Source organism: Podarcis bocagei (assembly GCF_964188305.1).
Source record: "Podarcis bocagei genome assembly, chromosome: 11".
In the NCBI taxonomy this organism is placed as follows: domain Eukaryota; kingdom Metazoa; phylum Chordata; class Lepidosauria; order Squamata; family Lacertidae; genus Podarcis; species Podarcis bocagei.
In genome coordinates this window covers 9,079,628-9,104,255 of record NC_138136.1, presented here as the reverse complement: position 1 = coordinate 9,104,255, position 24,628 = coordinate 9,079,628, and the positions used below count along the sequence as shown (strand labels likewise).

The window sequence follows — 24,628 nt, the reverse complement described above, 5'->3', positions numbered from 1 at the left end:
CCTAAACAGGGCTGCCTTCAGATGTCTTCTAAAAGTCTAGTAGTTGTTTTTCTCTTTGACATCTGGTGGGAGGGTGTTCCACAAGGCGGGCGCCACTACCGAGAAGGCCCTCTGCCTGGTTCCCTGTAGCTTTGCTTCTCGCAATGAGGGAACCGCCAGAAGGCCCTCGGCGCTGGACCTCAGTGTCCGGGTAGAATGATGGGGGTGGAGACGCTCCTTCAGGTATACTGGACCGAGGCCGTTTAGGGCTTTAAAGGTCAGCACCAACACTTTGAATTGTGCTCGGAAACGTACTGGGAGCCAGTGTAGGTCTTTGAAGACCGGTGTTATGTGGTCTCAGCAGCCACTCCCAGTCACCAGTCCAGCTGCCGCATTCTGGATTAGTTGTAGTTTCCAGGTCACCTTCAAAGGTAGCCCCACACAGAGCGCATTGTAGCGGTCCAAGCGAAAGATAACTAGACCATGCATCACTCTGGCGATACAGTCTGCGGGCAGTTAGGGTCTCAGCCTGCATACCAGATGGAACTGATAAACAGCTGCCCTGGACACAGAATTGACATGCACCTCCATGGACAGCTGTGAGTCCAGAATGACTCCCAGGCTGCGCACCTGGTCCTTCATGGGCACAGTTACCCCATTCAGGACCAGGGAGTCCTCCACACCTACTGGCAGGGAGAGGGTTCCATGCCCTAATGAACTTATAATCTAAATTTGTACAGTCAAGAGACTACAAGAAGAAGAAGAAGAGTTTGGATTTGATATCCCGCCTTTCACTCCCTTTAAGGAGTCTCAAAGCGGCTCACATTCTCCTTTCCCTTCCTCCCCCACAACAAACACTCTGTGAGGTGAGTGGGGCTGAGAGACTTCAAAGAAGTGTGACTGGCCCAAGGTCACCCAGCAGCTGCATGTGGAGGAGCGGAGACTTGAACCCGGTTCCCCAGATTACAAGACTACCGCTCTTAACCACTACACCAAACTGGCTCTACAAAGGAAGTGAAGCAAGGAGCAAAGAAAAGAGAGAAGAGGAATGAGAAAAGAAAAGTATATAAAAAAGATTAATGTGACGCAAAGCAATTATATATGTACTTATGCTTCAAAATCAAAAAGCATGGGCACAAATGATATAAATGAATGTGAAACTTGATAAGTCATTGTAAGAACTAGGTGCTTCTTAAGAAATAAAGGGGCGTGTCAGAAGTGTTTAGGTGTTTTATTATTTATGGCTCTGCCATGATAAATGTTGCCCTTTACTAGTTAATGATGAATTAAATGTGAACATTTATTTCAGGCACCCTGGTATATATTCTTTTGTTATATTCTCTCTAGGAAGATGTAGTGGTTGGGAGTTACTCGTGCGTAATCCTGCTCCGTTTGAGCATTAGATTGCCTGGTTAAACCCTCCGGACTGCACAGCCCATCTCAGCGTGGCTGCCCTTAGTCACTCGTAGAATCTGTCTGTGGGCGTTTCTTAAAGCGCTGCCAACATAAGAGCTGTTTGACGCCCAAGCGTCTCCGCCTCTCACTGCGCGGGAGTCTCCTGCGCAGGGTGGGCGTGGGCAGCGGGGTGCTTGGGCTCTCCTCACTCACTTCCAACGAAGAGTCCTGGAGCCCCTGCACCTCCCTGTCCCGTTGCTCTCCTGGATCCCTGGTGTTACACTCATTCTCTTCCCCTTCTTCCCAGCTGAGTCTCCCCCTAGCGCTGGGACCTTCTCCTGCAGAATCAGAGACCCTCTCCTTCTCCCGTGCCTCTGATGTCAGTTCCCTGACAGAAGAGTTTAAATTATATATGAGAATTATTAAATTAGCTTAAAAGCTGTCAGGGAACTGCCATCAGAGCATCAGGTGGTGGAGGGACTCAGGCAGGATGAAAGAGACTCAACTGCTGAAGCAGGGACCAGCAGGGGGAGGAGTGGGTCTCTGAGGGAATGCGAGCAGGAGGGAGGGCTCAGGGAGGCTTCCAGCGAGAACAGTGGGGAGGTATCGGAGTCTCCCATAGGGAGACCCATACCTCGCAGGAAACTGTCACGCCGTGAGTCCAGGAGACGCGTTTCCGTTAAGGAACTTCTTTGCTGGAAACGCTTCCGCAGACAGCCACTGTCGGACTCTACTAGTGACTAGAGCAGACATGTCTGAGGAGCTCCGTCACACACGGAGGTTTGTGGGGGCGCACAAACTCTGAGGGAGCACGTTTTCACGCACAAGCAGCTAATCAAACCCTCACAGCAGTCCGACAGTCTTTGTACGCTGCCTGTGCAAGAGAAGGCATCATGAGCGAACCAACCGGAACCGGAGGAGCAGGGGCTGGAGCTGGTCCAAGCTTGGAAGATAGATACCGAGCGTTGGAGGTTCAACTGGCCCTGCAGACGGCGAGGCTGGAGGAGAGAAGGGCTCAGGATGCAGACAAGAAGGGGAGAGCCACTCAATTCCCCAGAAAGGTACCAGGATTGGTGCAGAAATTTGGGGGGGACCCCAAGGACTACCATGCTTTTAGGACAGAGATGCAATATGCCCTTAATGTGCAGTTCGATGAGTTCCCTGATGAGGAATCGCGAGTTGCTTTTGTAATTGGGCATCTTGAGAAAGGGGCTAGAGACTGGGTTCGACCCCTAATGGCAACGCACAATGACATACTAAAGGACACAATGAAGTTCTTTCGTGCAATGGATATCATGTTTTCCAGCGATATTGAGGAAGGGGTGGTGCGCAGACAGCTAATGGCTTGTAAGCAGGGGAGTCGATCTGTCCGTGAATATTGGACTGAGTTTACCATGCTGATTCACAGACTGAGTTGGGATTTATCGGCGGCACCCGTTCAAATGCTATTTGAAGAAGGTCTTTCTTCGGGGGTGAAAGACGAGCTGGCACGGAGCCCCAGGGCGGAGTCTATGGATCAGCTGACCAAATCTGCGCTGACCATAGGAGCGCGGCAGGAGGCAAGAGCCTTGGAGAGGCGGGAAGGGAGAGGGGAACGTTGGAAGGAGTTCCGCATTCCAGACATTCCTGAGCCAGCTTTCCCGCCGGCAGAGCCGATGGAAATCGGAACAGCGCGCGCGCGCGCATTTTCAAAAACCAGCGAGGGAGCTAAGAAGGAGGGAAAGGGCCCCCGGAAATGCTATCTCTGCCAACAGCCAGGCCACTTTGCCAGAGTCTGCCCCCAGAGGAAGGAATGGCAAGGGATGGTGGGAGCTGTTGAGGGGGGAGAAGAAGGGGGAGCGGAGCAGGTAAAAGCCAACGCCTGGTTGCCACAATTGGGGCACTGCAGCCAGGCCAAAGAGCAGTGAAAGTGCCCGTGCCAGAAGCTCCTCGACCTGCTCTAGTGATTGAAGTGTCGCTAGAGCTGCAGAATGGGCACCCCCTAAAAATAAAGGCGCTATTGGACTCAGGCAGCTCCTGCAATTTTATGAGCAAGGAGTTTGCTGCTGAACACCAGATACAGACCATCCCTTTAAGCAACCCCCTGCAGGTGACCACGATTGATGGCAGGGAGTTGTTGGGAGGAGGAGTCCGCTTGCAGACTGTCCCAATGATAATGAGGGTGGCAAGGCACACAGAACTGATAGCGTTTAATGTGGCCACCCTGGGAGGCGCTCCCATTATTTTGGGAATGAGCTGGCTAGCTCTACATGATCCGCTGGTTGGCTGGCATCAAAGAGTGGTGTCCTTTGGTTCAGCACATTGCCTAGAACACTGCAAAGGGGAGAAGGGTTCAGTAGGGGCCCAAGCCACCCTAGCAGGGACTGAAGTAATGGGGAAGGTGAAGGTACCACCACAGTATGCAGATCTCAGCGACGTGTTCAGCGAGAAGGAAGCTGACCAACTACCACCTCATAGACCCTTTGATTGTCAGATCAATTTACTCCCTGGAGCACAGCTTCCCGTGGGCAAGTTGTATGCCATGTCAGACAGGGAAATGCAGGAGTTGCGAGGGTTCATTGACAAGAACCTGAAGAGAGGCTTCATCAGAGAGTCCAAAGCAGCAGGGGGGAGCCCAGTGTTCTTTGTGGACAAAAAAAATGCGGACAAGCCGAGACTTGTATGTGATTTTAGGCGGCTGAATGCAGTGACTGAACCGGTGGCGTTCCCTATGCCCAGAATTGATGATATTTTGACCATGGTGAGGAAGGGAAAGATTTTCACAAAGCTGGATCTAAGGGGGGCGTACAACCTGATACGCATAAGGAAAGGGGATGAATGGAAAACCACCATGTTTACCCCTTTGGGGGCGTTTGAATACCTCGTTATGCCATTTGGATTACAAGCAGGCTCCGCGTGTTTTCAATCTTTTATGAACCACGTGCTGGGCCCTTTGCTCTACAAGAATTGCGTTGCCTTTCTAGATGATGTGTTGGTGTATTCTGAGAATGAGGAGCAACATGTGAGAGACGTCAGAGAAGTGTTGAGCAGACTGCAAGCCAACAGGCTGTGGGTCAAACTGGAGAAGTGTCGGTTCCATACCAAGGAGGTGGAATTCCTGGGGTACCGCCTGTCAGACAAGGGATTGGCCATGGATCCCGGCAAGGTACAGGCAGTGCTGGAATGGAAAACACCCAAAACCAAGAAGGATGTGCAGAGGTTCCTAGGGTTTGGAAACTTTTATCGTAAGTTCATCCGCAACTTCGCCCATCTGACGGCGCCCATCACTGACTGTCTCAGCAGTAAGAAGAAGTTTGTATGGACGGCGGAGGCGGAGCGAGCGTTTGAGGAACTGAAAAGGGCCTTCGCCTCTGAAGAACAACTTCTGCATGTGGATTTACGAAAGAAGCTAAGGGTTGAAACAGACGCATCTGACAGAGCCATAGGGGCGGTGCTTCTTCTGCAGCCGGGGAAGGAGGAGTCGGAGTGGCGTCCGTGTGCCTTCTTCTCGCGGAAGCTGAACAAATCCGAGAGGAACTACACGGTGTACGACCGAGAACTGCTTGCTATTCATGAGGCGTTCCGGAGATGGAGGCATCTGCTAGTTGGTGCACAACATAAAGTGCAAGTGTGCACGGACCATAAAAATCTAGAGTACTGGAGAACGGCGCGAGTGCTCAACCAAAGGCAGTTGAGATGGGCCCAAGAGTTCTCCAAATTTAACTTTGAGATTTGTTATGTGCCAGGCCCAGAGAATGTTAGGGCGGACGCTCTCTCACGCAAACCTGAATATTTGGAGGGGGAGGGAGCACCCGAAGAAACCCATATCATTCCAGAGGACTGCTGGGTGTGTGGGGCGACTTTGGTGGGGCAAAGGGAATTGGTAGAGGGTACGGTGCAGGATGCATACGCCCAGGGGAAACTCAGGGATCTCAGAGGGGAGGAAGACAAACCCGGTGGTTTTGAGGAGAGAAATGGGGCATTGTATTATAAGGGAGCGTTATATATACCTGAAGGGGAATTGAGGGAGAAAGTACTCAAGCAGCTGCACGATAGCCCCACAGCAGGGCACTTTGGGCAACACAAAACCATGTGGCTGGTTACCAGGGAATTTTGGTGGCCCAAGGTCAGGGAAGATGTGCGGGAGTATGTGAGAGGGTGTGAACAATGCCAAAGAGCCAAGGGGGAGAGGCAGGCGCCGGCTGGTTTATTAGAACCACTGCCCACACCTGAGAGACCGTGGGAAGCAGTGGCAATAGATTTCATGACTGATCTGCCAAGGTCTAGAGGGAAAACAGCCATCATGGTTGTAGTAGACCTGTTAACTAAAATGGCCCACTTCATAGCCTGCTCACATGCGGTTACAGCAGAAGAAACCGCCAAATTGTTTGTAGAGAATGTGTTTAGGTTGCATGGCGCCCCCTTGAGGGTGGTTTCAGACCGAGGGAAACAATTTACTTCCAGGTTCTGGAGGAAGCTCATGAGCTTACTGCATGTAGAGGTTAATTTCTCGACGGCCCGTCATCCTGAAACCAACGGGCAGGCGGAAAGAGCAAATGGGGTTCTCCAACAATATTTGAGGTGTTATGTTAATGACAGAGAGAATGATTGGGTGGAGAAGCTGGCGTTGGCAGAATTTGCCTACAACAATGCAGAGAACGTGTCCACGGGGATGAGCCCCTTTTTGGCTAATCACGGGTGCCATCCCAGAGCCTTCCCAGGGGGGGAGGGGGAGAACTGGAGCGTTCCAGCTGCAGAACAGTTCGTGGAAGAAATGGAAGCGATCCATCGCCAGCTCCAACTCAACTTAAACAGGGCTAAGGAGGAATATAAGAGGCAAGCAGACAAAAACAGAAGGGAAGGTGAAAGCATCAGGGTGGGGGACCAGGTGTGGCTGTCAACCCAAGGGTTGCCATTCAAAGGAGGTTGTAAGAAATTAAGACCCAAAAGGCTGGGTCCGTTTGAAGTCATACAGCAGGTCAATCCAGTGGCTTTCAGGCTCCGGTTACCGAACCACATGAAGCTGCACCCAGTTTTTCACAGGTCGTTGCTGTCACCGTATAGAGGAGACAGTGAGGGGAGGGTCACTAGGGGACCAGCAATGGAGGAGAAGGAACACAGCTACCATGTAGCGGAGATCCTCGATTCCAGGTGGAAGGGAGATCAAGTAGAGTATTTGGTAATGTGGGAAGGGGAACCGGAGTCGGAAAACACCTGGGTTAGGGCAGAGGATGTCAATGACGAGGTTTTAATAGAGACTTTTCATCAGAGGTTCCCACGTAAACCTCAGCCTGTAGCGAGGTTCCGAAGGGAATACTTTGCCACCACCGACGAGGAAGAGGAGTTGGAGGGGTTCCCAGATTCTGAAGAGGAGGAGGATTCAGCTGGCCAGGACGACGATCGATGGAGAGAATTGTTCGAGACGTCAGAAGATGAGGAAGATTCGTTTCGGGGTTTTAGCCCTTCACCTCCCAGGGGGGAGGAATTGGGAGGGGGTGAGGGGGGCCCTGGAGGGGAGGTGGATGTCAGGGAACTGCCATCAGAGCATCAGGTGGTGGAGGGACTCAGGCAGGATGAAAGAGACTCAACTGCTGAAGCAGGGACCAGCAGGGGGAGGAGTGGGTCTCTGAGGGAATGCGAGCAGGAGGGAGGGCTCAGGGAGGCTTCCAGCGAGAACAGTGGGGAGGTATCGGAGTCTCCCATAGGGAGACCCATACCTCGCAGGAAACTGTCACGCCGTGAGTCCAGGAGACGCGTTTCCGTTAAGGAACTTCTTTGCTGGAAACGCTTCCGCAGACAGCCACTGTCGGACTCTACTAGTGACTAGAGCAGACATGTCTGAGGAGCTCCGTCACACACGGAGGTTTGTGGGGGCGCACAAACTCTGAGGGAGCACGTTTTCACGCACAAGCAGCTAATCAAACCCTCACAAAAGCCATAAAGCAAAGATAAAGATTCTGTTATATTCGGTCAACTTTAATTTTTACAGAAACAACTGGTTAACAAGTGCTGTGATTTGATATAAAAAATCAGCAATGTGAACAAAAACACAGTGAAAACCTGACCTGTTTATAAACCTGCCGTAAGTACATCATCTCCTCCACCGTCCCCAAAGAGATTAGCCGAAATACTTTCACATCCCTGCATTGGCCAATCCTGTAAGCTCTGAAAAAACCAAAGTCCTGGGTCAAAAAGAAGAAGAAAAGAGAAGGAAAAAAGAGAAGCAACATCTATATTTCAAAGTAGCCAGTTTTTAGCAAGTTGACTGTACCTGTCAATGGCTTGAAGATCATTCGCTGGGTTCCATGTTGGGTCAAACAGTATAACAATATTTGCACCAACAAAATTGAGCCCCAGTCCACCAGCCCTTTATAACAACAGAAGAAACAAAGAGGTGAAGAAATGTGGGTTTTTTTAAATGAGATCACCACTTGTATATAAAGTAGCATTATTTGTTACGAGCATTTTTCCTAGACAAACTGGCAGAAAGTTCTCAAGTTTCCAAAAGGCTATAAATAATGCCACTAACTATACTGCTTTCAGTAGAAACCACAAATAGCATTTCTCTCATCATAACGAACAAACTTACTGCAGTTTCACTGTTCCTGTGCAATAGAGCTACTGTCCCATCATCTTCCATAATCTCACAATACTAGCGATGGAAAGTGACATTCACATTTATTACGCTACAAACAATGTACATTTTCCAACTATGTTGTTTTGTACAAGATACCTCAAGGTCATTTTCATTCTTCCCCAAAGCTATACAGGATGAAAGAAGGGGGTACAGAGGTTTACATTAACTACGCTGTTCCATTTACAGGAAAAGTCGCTTGCCACATTCAATTAAACTAACGTGCTGTACTTCAGTTTGAAGGGACAGGACACAATTTATGTTCACTTGGGTTCAGAAACTCCAAGGAAATGAAGCTTACTAAACTTTTAAAACGTTATGCTTCTACTTTCCTTGCAACAATTCTTTTCCAACACTTAATAAACTAGACTGAAAACAGTCCAAAATAAGCCATTAAGAAGACACTCTTTTAAATAAATTGGCTAAACCTCAACCATATTGACAAGTTGCATGGACAAGATGTGATGACTTGCTTTCATTAAAATCCTCAGAGTTTTTGCTTGGATCAGAGATAAGTCACCCTGCATGTATATTCCAGGGAGTCAAATTATATGTGTCAATGTGGCATTTTTTTCTCCAACAGTTGCATATTGAACACATTTTCCTTACAAATAAAGCAGCTCAAATTCTGGGTAGGCTTCAAAGATGAAATCTGAAGCATTTTGTAGGAATTTTACATCACATCAATAACATCACATGGGTGTGCAGTCTCTCTTTGAACCCAATCCACCAAATTCCAGTGAGTAATCCTATTACATTTCAATTGGCAGGAAATAACTTCAAGTAACTAAAAATACCCTCCCCATACCTCAGGTCTTCTCTTTTAAGAAAAGTTATTGGAATTAAAAATAGAAAACAAAAGAAACGTAGTTGAGAAAAATTACGGGTTTTTAATTGGGCTTATTTTTTCCTGACACAATATTATTACTATATTTGATTACTTAAAATATGTATATACCACCTATTAGGATAACATCTCAAAGCAGTTTGCAATAAAATTCATAAAAAATGCTACTGTCTGAAACTAGCCCTATAAGTGGGAGGCCTTAAGAATGGTCTCTTTTTGGGGGCTTCATGAGTGACAAACCAAATGGCATCTTGTGAACAGGGATGTGATATTGTGAAGGGCGCGTGAAAAATATAGACCGATTAACTCTAAGCATTAAATACAGCCGAGGCCATGACTGAATTTTTAATTGAATTTCTGAGTTTCTATTTGTGCATGTCACTACTAATTTCTTTCAAACGAAACTGAGGATGGTAGCTTTCAAAAACAACTGCATTCAAGATTATTCTGGTTCCAAAAGGGGAACAAAAAGGGGGGGGGGCTTTTATTTATTTAATATTATCACTCGTCATTTTCGATCTCAAGCGATCCTCAGAAAGGGTAGACAAAGATGAAGACCGAAGAAATATGGAAATACGTAAGGGATATGACTCATTTCTACCCTAATAGTCTTGATTGATGCCGTCTACTTCCCAGTCTTATAACAGCAGACAGTAATGTTATTGCTTCTTCCCAAGGAAGTGACAAAATGCAAGATCAATCAAGTGGGAGTGCAGTAAATTTGCTATAAATCTCTTAACTACCTAGACAAAAGCAGACACAGCATTTTCTTACATTGTAGAAACGAGGCAAATGTTAACTTCTTCCATGCTGTTGAACTCTTTTACTATCTTGACCCTTTCCTCCGCTTTTGTATTTCCATCGAGTCTTCGGTAATCTAGCCCAGATGCCATGCAATATTGCTCCAGAACATCAAGCAACTGGTGGAAGAGGTGGGGAGACCAGGCAATTAGTACTATTTAAAAAGAACCACAATAAAACCGGCAGATCAAGTGTCTTGAAGGTCTGTAACAGCTCAGAGTTTTCCTACCATCACTCTTTCTCCAAAGTCATAGAATCACAAATATTTAATTAACTTGCAGAAACACTTAACATTTTCCATTTTCCATTTACTGCAGTGGTATGTTTAAATAGTGTGTTGCTTTTCCAGTGGAAGCAACGAACTATTAATTTGATATGGAGAACTCAGATAATGTTTACATTCATTTTTTAATTCAATCCAGGCAACCCTGCCTTATCTCATGTGCCATTTCCCCAAGTCCTATTAGTCAGTTGCAGGAATTCACACATAAGAGAAAGAGGCAAGACGGCTTGGCCTAGGCACTGACAAGAAAGTTTCGCAGGATAAACCACATCTCTGCTCAGAAGTAAGTCCCGCTGAGTTCAATGGGACTTACCCTCTGGAAGTGTGAACAGGATCACATCCTCAGTTTATCTAAGAGCTGCCTCACACCTTACATTTTTCCAACAAGGAAATCCTTCTTTGTGAGGAAAAGCATTAATACTTCATAATACAGTGGTGCCCCGCAAGACGAATGCCTTGCAAGACGGAAAACCCGCTAGACGAAAGAGTTTTCCGTTTTGGAGGTGCTTCGCAAAACGAATTTCCTATGGGCTTGTTTCGCAAGACGACAATGTCTTGCGAGTTCCTGCTGGGTTTTTTTCCTCCCCCCCCCCTTCTCTAAGCCGCTAAGCCGCTTATCAGCTGATCCGATCAGCAGATAAGCCGCTAAAAGCCACTAATAGCGCTAATCCGCTAATCCGTCAATGGGCTTGCTTCGCAAGATGAAAAAACCGCTAGACGAAGAGAATCACAGAACGGATTCTTTTCGTCTTGCGAGGCACCACTGTATAATCATTGTACATGCATCTGTTTTGTTATGCGCACATGCAACTGAACAGCCATAGGTGTGATTGTTATGGGGTATGAGGAAATACTCCCAAGTTTTTCCTACACAAAAGTGTTCAGGGGTGTGTGTGTGTCATGGTTTGACTTTCTCCAAACAAGAACAAGGTTTGTTCTTGGCTTACGAATCATGGTTTGTTTGAGTAAAACAAACCATGGCTCCTGGTTCAGTTATACCGTTAAACTTTGTTGCTCCTGCTGGATTGAAGGGAGGCGCAAAGCAGGAGCAAACACCTGGTAAACTATGAACTGTGAAATACTGTGACATGCAGACTGGGCTATTATCATATTTAATACTTTAAGTGGATGATGATGCAGATATATTCAATGCTTTAGGCTTTACTATACATAGTTATAGTAAGTTCCATGTTCTCTTACGTTGCCCCTATTAGCTCGTACAGAGACTATTATCCCATTGCTTAGAAGAGTGCCCAGAAGTTCAAAGTCTGGAATTTAGCCATTTTACTTCTTGAAGACGGAAAACTAGAAATTAAAGCATTATTTGGAATATTTTGCATGACAGCCTACAAAATACATCAATCATTTTTACCTACTAGGCCAACATGGACTTTCTATCTTTCTATAAAAATACAAAATAGCCAACCTAGCAGTTTGAAAGCACGCCAAAGTGCAAGTAGATAAATAGGTACTGCTCTAGCGGGAAGGCAAAGGGCGTTTCTGTGCGCTGCTCTGGTTTCACCAGAAGCGGCTTAGTCATGCTGGCTACATGACCCGGAAAAACTGTCTGTGGACAAACGCCAGCTCCCTCGGCCAGTAAAGCGAGATAAGCGCTGCAACCCCAGAGTCGTTCGTGACTGGACTTAACTGTCAGGGGTCCTTTACCTTTTTTACCATTTTATTCTATATCATTTGAACTGTACTAGTACTTATTGTTGTATTAAATAGAGTACGCTGGTTTTTAACCATATAACAAAGAAAGCTATAGTCAGTTTTGTTACAAATCAGATGAAGCTCACCTTGGTTGAGAAGGAAAAAAGGAGCACTTTATCTTTGTTTTTTCTGAAGTGATTTAAAAGTTTCTGAAGGACCTGGAAGTAAACCATAGAAAAGAATTATTGAATAAACCTCAGGCAAAATATACTTTCACATATATTACAACTTTCCAAAGTTGAGGGTTTAAAAAACACAACACAAAATCCTGAAGAAGAAAAAACAAGTCAACTGATTTGAAGTGACCTCATACAAACTAAAAACATGAGCAGGTCAATGGAAATGACAGGAAGCCAGTGCAATTTATGCTGGGATATATTATCCTGGTGTAAACTTCCCCTATTTCAAACTCTGTTCAGGAGTAGGCCTACCGCCAGCTGAACCATCCCAAGTCTATCAGAGGCAAAACCAGCCTTTAAAATTGTGTTTGCTTTACACCATGCTATTTGCCAATGTAACTTATGCTGGGTTGCATTTGACTGAGATAGGGGTAAATCTCTCCTTGCTATGGTTTGTCCGCTGCCACTACCCCAGAATGCCCCGTTTGTGGAACTTGCCCCAGGCGAGCTGCGGCTGTGCTAGAATGAAGGGCTTACACCAGTGTATCGCCAGCTGAGCCAGGATGAGGGACCCCAGCTGGCCTAACCCCAGGTGAGCCTGTTAGAATTCCTGCTCCATGACTGCAGTCATGGGATTGTTGTCTATCACATGATGGTGTATGTTTTGACTCCACAAAGTGGGAAGAGACGGAGACAGGATGTTTGTGTTACTGTGTTACGTGAAGTGGGACTATTGTCCTTTGTTCTTTCTCTTTGCTGTCTGATGCTAGAGAGGGAGGGAGCCATGTTGCAATGCTCCGTGTGTGTTTATATGTAAATAAAGTAGATTAGCCAAAATGCTGAGTTGCTGAGGTCTGTTACGCAAGCTGCGAAGACTCTGCGGATCCCTAAGTGTGCCGATTTCTGTTGGCATTGGTCGCTGTGATGTTCGGGCTGAAGAAAGCTTTTGAAGCTCCCGAACAATTGACCAGGAGGGAGAGAACATGCCACTCGGGCATGTATCTCTGCCAGAGTCCTACTCGAGTGTAGGACAGACCCCAGACCCAGCTAATTCTGCTGGAGACGCACCTATTCCAACCTCGTTTACACCAGTGAATCTTGTGTTTGGATTGCGCCGTAAGAAGATATCCAATAATCAGAGATACAGATGTGTGCACGCACTCATTTAAACATGTATAAAGTAAACATTTTACAAAATGTACAGATAACGCACGGCTTTGGTTAAAACAGCTATAAAAGAAAATTCACGAAACAGTGCAGGAGGTGTGATCTTAATGCAAACACAATGCAAGGATGGCAAATCACACATTTGTAGCATTGTAGCTGCCCAGCAAGTGATAGCCTTAATCTACAAGGCCATGACCACACGACATTTTTTTAAAAACCCAGAGCGTAATAGTCACCCTGAAGCGAGCCAACCCCCTTTTAAGCCTGCTGTACAACATCCAAGTTCAGAACTTCTTGGAACTTGGCTTCTCATAATAATCAGCCAGCTGTATGCCCTTCCCCGCTCCCAGTGTCCTCTCTTGGTCTGTTTACAGTAGGTCGTGGCTTCCCAGACTTTGCACAGACCTTGAACTGCCAATAATCCGCCCACACGCAATGCTCTTCTGGTAGGGAAGCAAATAATCCAGAGCATTCTGTATAACAGTGATACTGTTATTCTCCAAAGGAGCATGTCCACATCTGGCAAGCAGTAATTCCAGAGCACCGTGCAGAAGCAAGACACAAAAGGGGAAAAGAGGAATTTTTCTGTCCATTGTCGGTAGCCTATTCCCAATGGGCAATAAATATTTAAACAATGCTATTGATTCAGTGATAAATACTTAACCTCTTAATTTGCACAGATTTTCCTGAAAGCAAAACATTCCAAATGACAGGAGGAGACTTATCTGATTAATTCTATAATGGCAGATAAAAATCTTGAATACAAAGCAGCAATCGTACTGTTCATAACCCACACTGAAGGCCCAATCATCCAATTTCACGGTGAATTGAAGAGGCACGAATTGGAAATATTTGGAGAGCTTTGGTTTTCAATTCAATTAGAAATTGTCAAAACTGGATCGTTTTAATGGGTAAAACAATAATTAACTCCTGCCATTTCAGACTCCAATTTTATTTTCTTAGGTACAAACAAGGAGGTCAAATTAAAGGGTAAAATGAGTTTACCTACAAAACAACCAGGGGAGAAAGTGAGGAGAACAAATATGCTCACATAATTAATTCCCAAATGGGTATCCTGAAAACAAATCCACTTTGCTTAAAGAAAATAAACCAATGTCATGTCATTTTGGAATTTAAGAGGACTCCACAGCATGGTAGGTATTTCAGTATTCCACAGAGCAGATCGGAAGAAAGGCAAGGAACAAATAGATAAGCCTGAAAAGGAAATATATGAATCCAGAATGCCCAAAGCCTAAAGGATAAGCAGACTGACACAAATGGAGAACCAATGTGGTGTAGTGGTTAGAGTGTTGGACTAAGACCTGGGAGACCAGGGTTCAAATGCATAAAGCCCACTAGGCCAGTCATTCCCTCTCAACCTAGCCTGCTTCTGAATACAGTGGTACCTTGGTTTACAACCACAATCCATTCCAGAGGTCCAGTTGTAAACCAAAAGAGGTTGTAACTCAAGGCGCGCTTTCGCCAATGGGTCCTCCAAAAGAAGGGGGGAAGGGTTGTAATCCAAAAAAAATTGGGTTGTAATCCAAAAAAAGGGACACACACTTCTGGGTTTGACGTGGTTGTAATCCAAAATGGTTGTAATCCAAGATGGTTGCAAACCAAGGTACCACTGTACTGGTTGTTGGGCATTCCCAATGGGAAGAGTATATCGCTCTCAATTCCTGCTCTGCGGCTTCCCATAGGCATCTGATTGGCCACTGTGAGACCAGCACACTAGACAAGCCACTGGCCTGTTCAGCAGGACACTTTAACAGTCTTATTTCAGGAAAAAACACTCACTAAGTGGTGCCCAATAATGGCGTGTCAGATGCCTCCTGTGTTATTTCACACAGAAGCTATCCTTGATACTCTGTGGATGAACAAAAGCAGGGGCACGGCAGAGCTGAAATACTTTGGAAACTGCACAAGTTGATGCAATAAAAAGTAAAAATCCCAAACCCCACCTTATTACTGCCATAGCTATTCAGCCAGCTCTTTCACTCTTGCTCAATTTCTCAGCCATAGTGGTTTATTGATATAGGTTATGCCTGCCTTTTTATATGTTAAAAACCCCAGAATTAAAACAGTTGAGCTTTTGAAGTAAAATATAATTTTAAAAGCTGTCTTTGCAATATTTTTATAACCTTTTCTTAGCTGCAGCTTGGCAGACTGTTTAAAATTAGAACCAATCTCCGGAGGGCAACAATATCTGATTAAAGCCTTTATTTTACTGGTGTCTTACTATTTTCATTTTTAAAGTGCATCTGTAGTAGTAAAGTATAGATTATAAAAATGCAGAAGACTGTAAAACCAGGGACCTGATTACATGGAGAAGAAGGTTCATTCTTTTCCATGTGTGTTCTGGTCTGTTTCTTTCCAGACATCTTACCTGCAATGAAGTTAGGCTGGAAATAGGCAAATTCAATATATACACAACCTGATCTACAGGAGCTTCAACATGCACATTGATGGTACATTTGTTTGCACAGAAACTCAATTTCTTGTACTGGTAGCAATACATTTGCACCAACATATTTGTCATGAGTGGAATAACAATGAAATATGCAGAAAATTTCAAATTTCATGAAATTACATGGTAATGGAAATGTAAACAGAGGACCTTTATCTTAAAGAAACCATGTATGCTAAATAAAAGCTAATACTATTTTTTGCCACATAATGTATACTTCAATCCCTTCATATATTTACCTTCATTTTCCCACTATACTTTGGATCAGAAATGGTTTCAAAGGCTGCATCTTTGCTAAGCTTCACAAAATCAGGAAATTTGGAAAACACTTGGCTGCACACCCTTGTGATGTAGGCTTCCTGCAAGGAAACACAAATTGTGCAGAGGGAGGATAAAATCTGGCAAATCTGTAATTAACATCCTGGGCATAAGAAGAAATCGAAAGCACTTTTTCAACAGTTACAGAAGCAAGATGATCCGACTAACTTTAAGGGTTGAAAAATAGATTAAAAGCTATAGGAATTACCGTATTTTTCGCCCTATAGGACGCACTTTTCCCCCTCCAAAAATGAAGGGGAAATCTGTGTGCGTCCTATGGGGCGAATGTAGGCTTTCGCTGAAGCTTGGAGAGCGAGAGGGGTCGGTGCGCACCGATCCCTCTCGCTCTCCAGGCTTCAGGAGAGCAGGGCTCCCGCAGGGCTCCCTAGGCTGCGGATAGCAGCCTGCCGCCTGGCGCGCAGGGCATCCTGAAGCAGAGCGCCCCTCGCGCCAGGCAGATATCCGCAGCCTGGGGAGCCCTGCGGAAGTTCCCACAGGGCTCCCTAGGCTACAGATAGCAGCCTGCCATCCAGCGCGCGGGTGCCCTGAAGCAGAGCGCTCCACGTGCCGGGCAGACATCGGCCAGCCCCACAAGCTCGGGGGACAGCGGGGAGGCGCAGCGCCGCCATACCGCTGTTCCCCGACCTGGTTTGGTTTCCCCGACCTGATTTTGGGGGGGAAATAAAGGGGGGGGATTTCCTTTATTTCCCCCCCCCCAAAAAAAACTAGGTGCGTCCTATGGGACAGAGCGTCCTATGGGACGCAAAATACGGTAGTACTGTGTTTTCTGAATAGGAGCTGAATATGACTGAAACAATTTTCAGCAGTATAAACAATTAACAGAACATCAAAATGGGAAAAGCAATGTAATTTAGCCATTAAGTTCTTCCTCAAAATATTGTGGGTTCAAGGAGACTGACCTGCTGTTTGCTTGTGTGGTTCGTTTGTAACAGTGCAGCATGGTTAGCAATCTTACGAAGGACCGTCAGGTAACTGAAATACAGTGCCCGCATTGTTTCGCCATGAGCATTTGTCTGCAGAAATATATAAAAAAAAATTAAGCATCTTAGAAAGGGGAAGAGAAGCTCAAGGCAGCTCACTGGCAGGAAGCTTTGGCAGAATTTTCAAAAATGGAACTGTTCCCACCTGCACTTGGAAGTGGCACAGGCCACTCTCAACCACCTTGTGCATCTACTTGGCATGCAACTGACAGGAATTTTTGAATGCACAACATTGAAAAGAATGCAGACAGTGCAGAGCATCCCATTTTACTGCTCAGTAATAATTTCTCTCGGACAGTACAAACTTATAGCACAGATCTCCCTCCTCCCACCTCTGTAAAATTGGTCTTGCCTGTTGCAAAAACTGGATGGTTGGTTGGTGTCCTTTAAAAAAAAATTTAAGACCCCTATGGTGCTGGAGGAGACTCTTGAGAGTCCCATGGACTGCCAGAAGATCAAACCGATCCATTCTGAAGGAAATCAGCCCTGAGTGCTCACTGGAAGGACAGATCCTGAAGCTGAGGCTCCCATACTTTGGCCACCTCATGAGAAGAGAAGACTCCCTGGAAAAGACCCTGATGTTGGGAAAGATGGAGGGCACAAGGAGAAGGGGACGACAGAGGATGAGATGGTTGGATAGTGTTCTTGAAGCTATGAACATGAGTTTGACCAAACTGCGGGAGGCAGTGGAAGACAGGAGTGCCTGGCTTGCTCTGGTCCATGGGGTCACGAAGAGTCGGACACAACTAATCGACTAAACAACAATGTTTAAGCACTTTACGTTTCTTATCGCCTGGTTTGGCTTTATAGCCAGACACAGTAATATGGCATGTGTGCCTATTAATTGCAAAAGAGCGGAATGACCACAACTTGTTGGCTGTTCCTGTTGCCAACCATAACTGAGTAGCTCTGTCAGTGCTTGGAAGACGGCGATACACAGGGTGGCACAAATCTCTCTGATTCTCAGACTATAAACCTGGAATTCTAATGCTGCTGCTTGTTGGTGTCATCCAATCTCAGCAGATCTGGATACCAAATAAAGATGCAAGGAAATAAAGCTGCAGGTGCAACTTCAAGCAGAATTTACCTTTTAACCTCAATTTCCCCTAAATTGGAAATGAGGCCAATTTAGGGTTCATGGCTGCCGCAGGCCTGGGGAAGGTTCCCTCACCACAGTGTTTCGTTTCCATGCTGGAGTCTTCCCTGAGGGATTGTATCCCATTTCTCACAATTGTTAACACTCATTGCTTTCTTTAGAGGAAAGTTAGGCTATGATCTTACATAGACTTAAAGGTAAGGGAAAGGTACCCCTGACCGTTAGGTCCAGTCGCGGACGACTCTGGCATTGCACGCTCATCTCACTCTAATGGGCCGAGGGAGCCGGCCTTTGTCCGCAGACAGCTTCCGGGTCATGTGGCCAGCATGACTAAGCCGCTTCTGGCAAACCAGAGCAACACATGGAAACACCGTTTACCTTCCCGCCGGAGTGGTACCTATTTATCTACTTGCACTTTGACGTGCTTTCGAACTGCTAAGTGGGCAGGAGCAGGGACTGAGCAACGGGAGCTCACCCCATAGCGGGGATTCGAATTGCTGACCTTCTGATCGGCAATTCCTAGGCTCTGTGGTTTAGACCACAGCGCCACCCGCGTACATAGACTTACTCCCCAGGGAATTAATGCCAAACTACGTATGCTTAGGATTCAGGGTGTTGTTTCTCATATATCTAAAACCTAAAACAACTCAGAAAGTATAATCCAACAGCTTCTTAGTGTACCAGCGATGACATCAGCACCTATATCAAATAACTACTTTCCCGGCCATGCCTGGCTGATTTTTAGGTGATGATTCACTGACCATTTACTCTGTGGTAGTTCCACTGAGGTAAACATGACAAAAAATTAAGACCGTGCATTTTATGACTCTCACGAGAATAGCAATAGTAAAGCTATTCTTTCATATACCATGATTTAGCAATATAACGTCTAAGAACATGTCACAAAACATTCACTATCCTCCCCACCTTCTCCTCTATTTTGCCATATTTTAAAAAGTAACCGACTAGCCTGCTTTATGGATAACTTCAGATCAACTGGAATATTTTAAGGGTACAGATATATGAACAAATATCTGCCAGCAGATCAGTCCAATGTAATTTTGCACCATAAAAAAGTCACTCAGAGAACAAATTAATATTCAAGTAAAAAGGAACTCACTAGGTATTCTTTTCCAGAAGTGTTTTCATAATTATTTTCTACATGTTGTCTGCTTACTACTATTTTACCAATGCTGATGAAAAAGTACAGCATACATAACAATGTTTTACAATGTTATTCTTCAACCCTTGTCTATTTGTGGGGCTTTATTTTATTTTATTTTTAAGTCAGCTGTTTTGGCTGAAGTCAGTCATGAGAGTACAAATGCAAAGAAACCACCCACCACAAAGGTTTATAATAGCAGAAAGAGAATCGTGTAAAGGAAATGTTTATATTAGTGCAAAAAGACCACAGGCAGTGGGGGTAAACCTACACGGCTTAGTCCCTTAACCCCACGTGAAACAAAGGCTCAACGTGCCTGAAACACCAAGTCTCGGTTTGGCAACTGGAAGCCTGCTCAGTAGACACCCTCCCTCATTTTTATCAGCAGGTTCGCCATGACACCTAAATGGGCAACCAATGATTGTTGTTGTTGTTGTTGTTTAGTCCTTTAGTCGTGTCCGAAACTTCATGACCCCATGGACCAGAGCACGCCAGGCACTCCTGTCTTCCACTGCCTCCCGCAGTTTGGTCAGACTCATGCTGGTAGCTTCGAGAACACTATCCAGCCATCTCATCCTCTGTCGTCCCCTTCTCCTTGTGCCCTCCATCTTTCCCAACATCAGGGTCTTTTCCAGGGAGTCTTCTCTTCTCATGAGGTGGCCAAAGTACTGGAGCCTCAGCTTCACGATCTGTCCTTCCAGTGAGCACTTGGCTGATTTCCTTAAGAATGGATCGGTTTGATCTTCTGGCAGTCCATGGGACTCTCAAGAGTCTCCTCCAGCACCATAATTCAAAAGCATCAATTCTTCAGCGATCAGCCTTCTTTATGGTCCAGCTCTCACTTCCATACATCACTACTGGGAAAACCATAGCTTTAACTATATGGACCTTTGTTGGCAAGGTGATGTCTCTGCTTTTTAACATGTACTTTTTAACATGCTTTTTAACATGTACTGATGATTAGTACCTCCCTTCTAAACCAGAATTTGAAGTGATGGTTTCCAAACCCACTTCAAGCCATGGGTCGAGGCACCAACCACATTCTGTCAAAGTGGATGTCTGCAAGCTATGGACTAAGAAAGCCAGGAAGTTGAGAAGCAGTGGAAAGAGCTCCTGAGCCCACAAAACTTATTCTCAGCTGTCTGATTTGAGCCTAAGCACATGCAACTGCTTTTGAACATTATGACCCCTAGTTCCCCTACCTCACGCCCCACCTTGCTGCTTCCCACACCGTTCCATTTATGCCTTATATGTGTAACTAATAATGGTGACATTCACTTGTAGCCAGCCAATCCACACTCGCATCTGAAGAAGCAAGGCTCCAATGTAAACCTGTAAAACTTTATGTGGTATCAAAAATTAAGTCTGAAAGGGTGTTTCTGAATACTTTAAATGCCAAACCAGCGGTGGAGGAAGCCGCTCCATGGGTGCCTGGGGTGGCGCGCCCAGGGGTGGGGCGAGCTGCCCATAGGGGTGGGGCAAACCACGGGGCCTCCGAGGAATCTGCCTGTCTCCTCCTACTCAGCTGCCCTACAGCTGGGGGGGAGGCAGTGGGCAGACTATTTGGGCAGTGTGGAGACTGCACATACCGAAGCCACCGTGTGAGATGCGTGGCTCGGGCACGCTGCAGGCACCACGTTGAGTGCCGCCTGGCATTTTGTCACACACACCCCAGTGGTGACACCCAGTGAGGACTGCACCCACCGCACCCCCCTTCCTCCACCCCTGCATAAGACTAACAAGTCTAACAACAACAACATGTTTTGGCTATTTAATGATGACTTTTTGAGTAACTCAGCCTCAATGCTTATGAAATCCAAACAGAAAGAAGAAAAGTGAGTGGTAAAAGAAAGTACAGTGGTACCTTGGGTTACATATGCTTCAGGTTACAGATGCTTCAGGTTACAGACTCCGCTAACCCAGAAATAGTGCTTCAGGTTAAGAACTTTGCTTCATGGTGAGAACAGAAATCGTGCAGCAGCGGCACAGCAGTAGCGGGAGGCCCCATTAGCTAAAGTGGTGCTTCAGGTTAAGAACAGTTTCAGGTTAAGAACGGACCTCCGGAACGAATTAAGTACTTAACCTGAGGTACCACTGTACAGTCATACCTCGGGTTAAATATGCTTCAGGTTGAGCATTTTCAGGTTGCGTTCCGCGGCGACCCGGAAGTAACAGAATGGGTTACTTCCGGGTTTCACCGCTCACGCATGCACACTCAAAATGATGTCATGTGCATGCGCAGAAGCAGCAAATCACGACCTGTGCACGCGCAGACGTGTGTTGCATTCTGCTCGGGTTGCGAACGGGGCTCCAGAACAGATCCCGTTCACAACCAGAGGTACCACTGGACTGGGAATCCAAAAACCTAGACTGCCAGAGGGATGAGTAAGTGAGCTTTATGCCACATTGTATCCATCGTCTGTGCCCCACTTTCAGATCCATGAAAAGTCGGCATGGAAGCAGAGTGTGCCAGATGCACACTGCAGAAGGGAACCTGGCAATACAATTAAACATGTCCAAACATCTTACTTTGTAGCAGCAATATTTCCTTTTGCGACCGCTGTTGCAGCTGCACGGCTCCCCTGCTCGCAGCACCAACTGCACGTCCTCTGTCTCCAGCACAGTCTTATACACAGCTCTCTGGAACTCTGTCAGAGAACAATAAACCATCTGGCAGGATAAAATGCAAAACGGGGGGGAAGAAAACACCACAAATAAAAATGTTAAGCTGTTATGAACAATTGCAAGAAGATAATGATCGTGACAGGCACAGCCCAACTCAACACGATGTTTCATTGTTGTTGCAAAATAAATGTAAACTTTAGTACCATATAAAGGGGGGGGGGTCGTTGGCTAATATCTTAGATTTAAATGACACAATCTGTCGCGAATATGAAAGTTAAATTGTGGCAATCCTTCTCAATCTGCAATCAGTATGTGCTGGAGGGGAAAGGACTCAAAATGCATCGATGTAAGGCTACAAAGATTTTGAACCACTTAAAAGATCTATTTTGCCATTTCCTGGCACATACTATTGCAGAACACTAATGCAGACAAAGGGGATAAAGAGAAACAGCCAGCTCTTTAGATATCCATTGACATTCTGAATTGCTGATGTAGGAGGGAGGGGCTCTGTACAGTGGGATGACAAACTTTATCCTTCCTCTCAAAGACCATGGGTGGCATCTCCATGACATCTTTTGGTCTCAACCAGCAGGATGCAGAAATCCCAGGATCACTCCTGAACTTAGGCCACCCACAAAGCAGCAGCACCATGCTGTGCTATAATAATCCAAAAGTATCTTGAACATATACTCACATTATCAAGAGAATGAAATGAAATGAAAGCTGCAAGATTAAAGGCAGCCGAGTGGCGTTGCTGTTAATCTTCTCTTTAGAAAGCCCAGTTTAGACTGTATTATTACAGGCTTTGGCTAAAAGGTAGGTATAAATAAGGAAGGGAAAGCAACAGACAAATGTGCATCTTTATTAAAAGTATGTGTGATTGTGTATTCTCTAAAATGTACTCTTATGCTCAACGTACAAGGCAAGACATGTGAAATGCACGCACTCTTTCACGATGGTGATGCCAAGCCCAGGCAGTCTTTTTCCATTTAACAATTCAATTAGGTTTTTACATGCATTTATCAGAAGAAAAGAAAGTATGAGAGCAAAATGCCTCTCGCTAGTCTTTTAAATGAATACATCTTCAGAACTCTGGTCCATTAACAATTTTTTGCATGGGAACTGAAGACGTTAAGCTTGCAGACTGAGCTATGGGAGTTATTTGGGCTTGTAATTACAAATTCTGGACAAAACATGAATGGTTAGATGTGAAAAATCATTCGTCTGTGGAAAGTCCCACATTGAGAAAAATTGCAAATGACAAATATAATATTGCTTAACAGCAGTATTCGATCCTTTCCTTACACTGACTCACAATACTAAAATTACTAGAAAAAAACATTTTAGCAATCAAGGAGACGATCCAGTCCTTCTCTAGACCCATTTGTGCCTATGTATTTGAAGAGCACTGCTAACAGCAAATGGATTTCCCATAACTGCACCTGACAGCTCCACCAGCCCCAGTCCAGTGCACAAACACAGCTGCGCTTGTGCATTCCCACATGCAAAAGACAGACTGGATCTCCCACCCACCCCAGATGTCTACAAGGTAAGGTAAAGGTAAAGGACCCCTGACAGTTAAGTCCAGTCGCGAATGACTCTGGGGTTGTGGCGCTCATCTTGCTTTACTGGCTGAGGGAGCCAACATTTGTCCACAGTTTTTTCCAGGTCATGTGGCCAGCATGACTAAGCTGCTTCTGGTGAACCAGAGCAGCGCACAGAAACGCCGTTTACCTTCCCGCCAGAGCGGTACCTATTTATCTACTTGCACTTTTTGGCATGCTTTCGAACTGCTAGGTTGGCAGGAGCAGGGACTGAGCAACGGGAGCTCACCCCATCGTGGGGATTCAAACTACCGACCTTCTGATTGGCAAGCCCAAGGCTCAGTGGTTTATACCACAGTGCCAAATTTCATTAAATCCACATTGAAAAGCTATAGACAAATTTATTGTAGCTGATCACTCTTACTCTGTCCTCCTTCTTGGGCAACTGATCATTTATAAGAGCCTTTGTACGCCTTAAGAAGTAGCGAGATATTTTCTGAGCTAGCCTCTGCATTGCTTTTCGACCTGTTGCCAGTTCTCTTTTGGTTGCAGTGTGCCTCTGACCATGTTCTACTGGATCAGAAAATTCCTCCTTGAAGCGCGCTTCGTTACCCAAAAGTCCCGGTACAGCCCTAAGAGACAGGAAAAAATTAGTAGACATATTATCATTCTTGTTGTCACATCTTTCTTCCGTCTGCTGTGATTTCTTGTGAGTCACTCACATATCCAGTAGGTTTCTAGAACCAAAGATCCAGATTCTCTGTCTGCTGTTGTGTTCCAGCTGCTGGCTAACTAAATTCCTATGCATACTTTTAAATATGTTCGTTTTCTAGGTACTCGAGGATGTACCCCTAAGAGGGACTGAAATGTAATATTGGAGCATTTATAAAACTGGCCGTGCCATAACTAAAACACTGTGCAAAAACACTATCTGTGTATGTAGATAAATAATAAAATGGCATCAACAGTGAATGAGCATTCAACCTATACTTGCAAGCTTCACTTTTATTGTGCTTACCAGTCCATGACACACCAAAGTTCCTTCATGTTGTTCTGCAAAATCGTCCCAGTAAGTCCCAATCGAACCTTGCACTTTAGCGCCTTCATGGTCTGGGTTATTTGTGATTTCGGATTCTTGATTCTATGCACTTCATCTACAATGACAGCCGACCACTCTAAGCTGGGAAAACAACCAGAAATTATGAGAGTCTCCCTAAATCTTCCAAATATATTATTTCATAAGCTATTGCCAATGAGGTTTCCCATATTATGCAAAACAATGACACTCAAGACTGAACTTTCCATGGTTCTGGGAGAATGAGAGTACAGAGTATCAAAACTAAAAAAGGAGGGGGAATAAAAAATACAGCAAGTTTTTGTTTTTTTTAAATGTAGTTGAAAAGTAAAAAAAAAAGTTTCAATGCACTCCCTCCCATCTGTGCTCCATATTACATGTTTGTCATGGCTCAAGCCCCAAATACCTCACTTTCCCTAC

At 45.4% G+C, this 24,628-nt stretch overlaps 1 protein-coding gene across 5 annotated transcripts in view; it reads right to left on the bottom strand.

Annotated features, from left to right (window-relative positions):
- The window catches only part of ERCC6L2 (ERCC excision repair 6 like 2), a 64,751-nt gene that overhangs the window by 26,995 nt on the left and 13,128 nt on the right, over positions 1-24,628 (bottom strand). For all 5 annotated transcript variants that reach the window (XM_081213530.1, XM_081213529.1, XM_081213528.1 and 2 more), the window contains 9 exons: positions 24,152-24,313; positions 23,558-23,765; positions 21,494-21,634; positions 16,626-16,739; positions 15,627-15,746; positions 11,718-11,789; positions 9,609-9,754; positions 7,625-7,720; positions 7,419-7,518 (listed from right to left, as the gene is read on the bottom strand). In XM_081213530.1, coding sequence (XP_081069656.1) covers positions 7,419-7,518; positions 7,625-7,720; positions 9,609-9,754; positions 11,718-11,789; positions 15,627-15,746; positions 16,626-16,739; positions 21,494-21,634; positions 23,558-23,765; positions 24,152-24,313 — 1,159 coding nt within the window. The remainder of the gene's footprint in view (positions 1-7,418; positions 7,519-7,624; positions 7,721-9,608; positions 9,755-11,717; positions 11,790-15,626; positions 15,747-16,625; positions 16,740-21,493; positions 21,635-23,557; positions 23,766-24,151; positions 24,314-24,628) is intronic.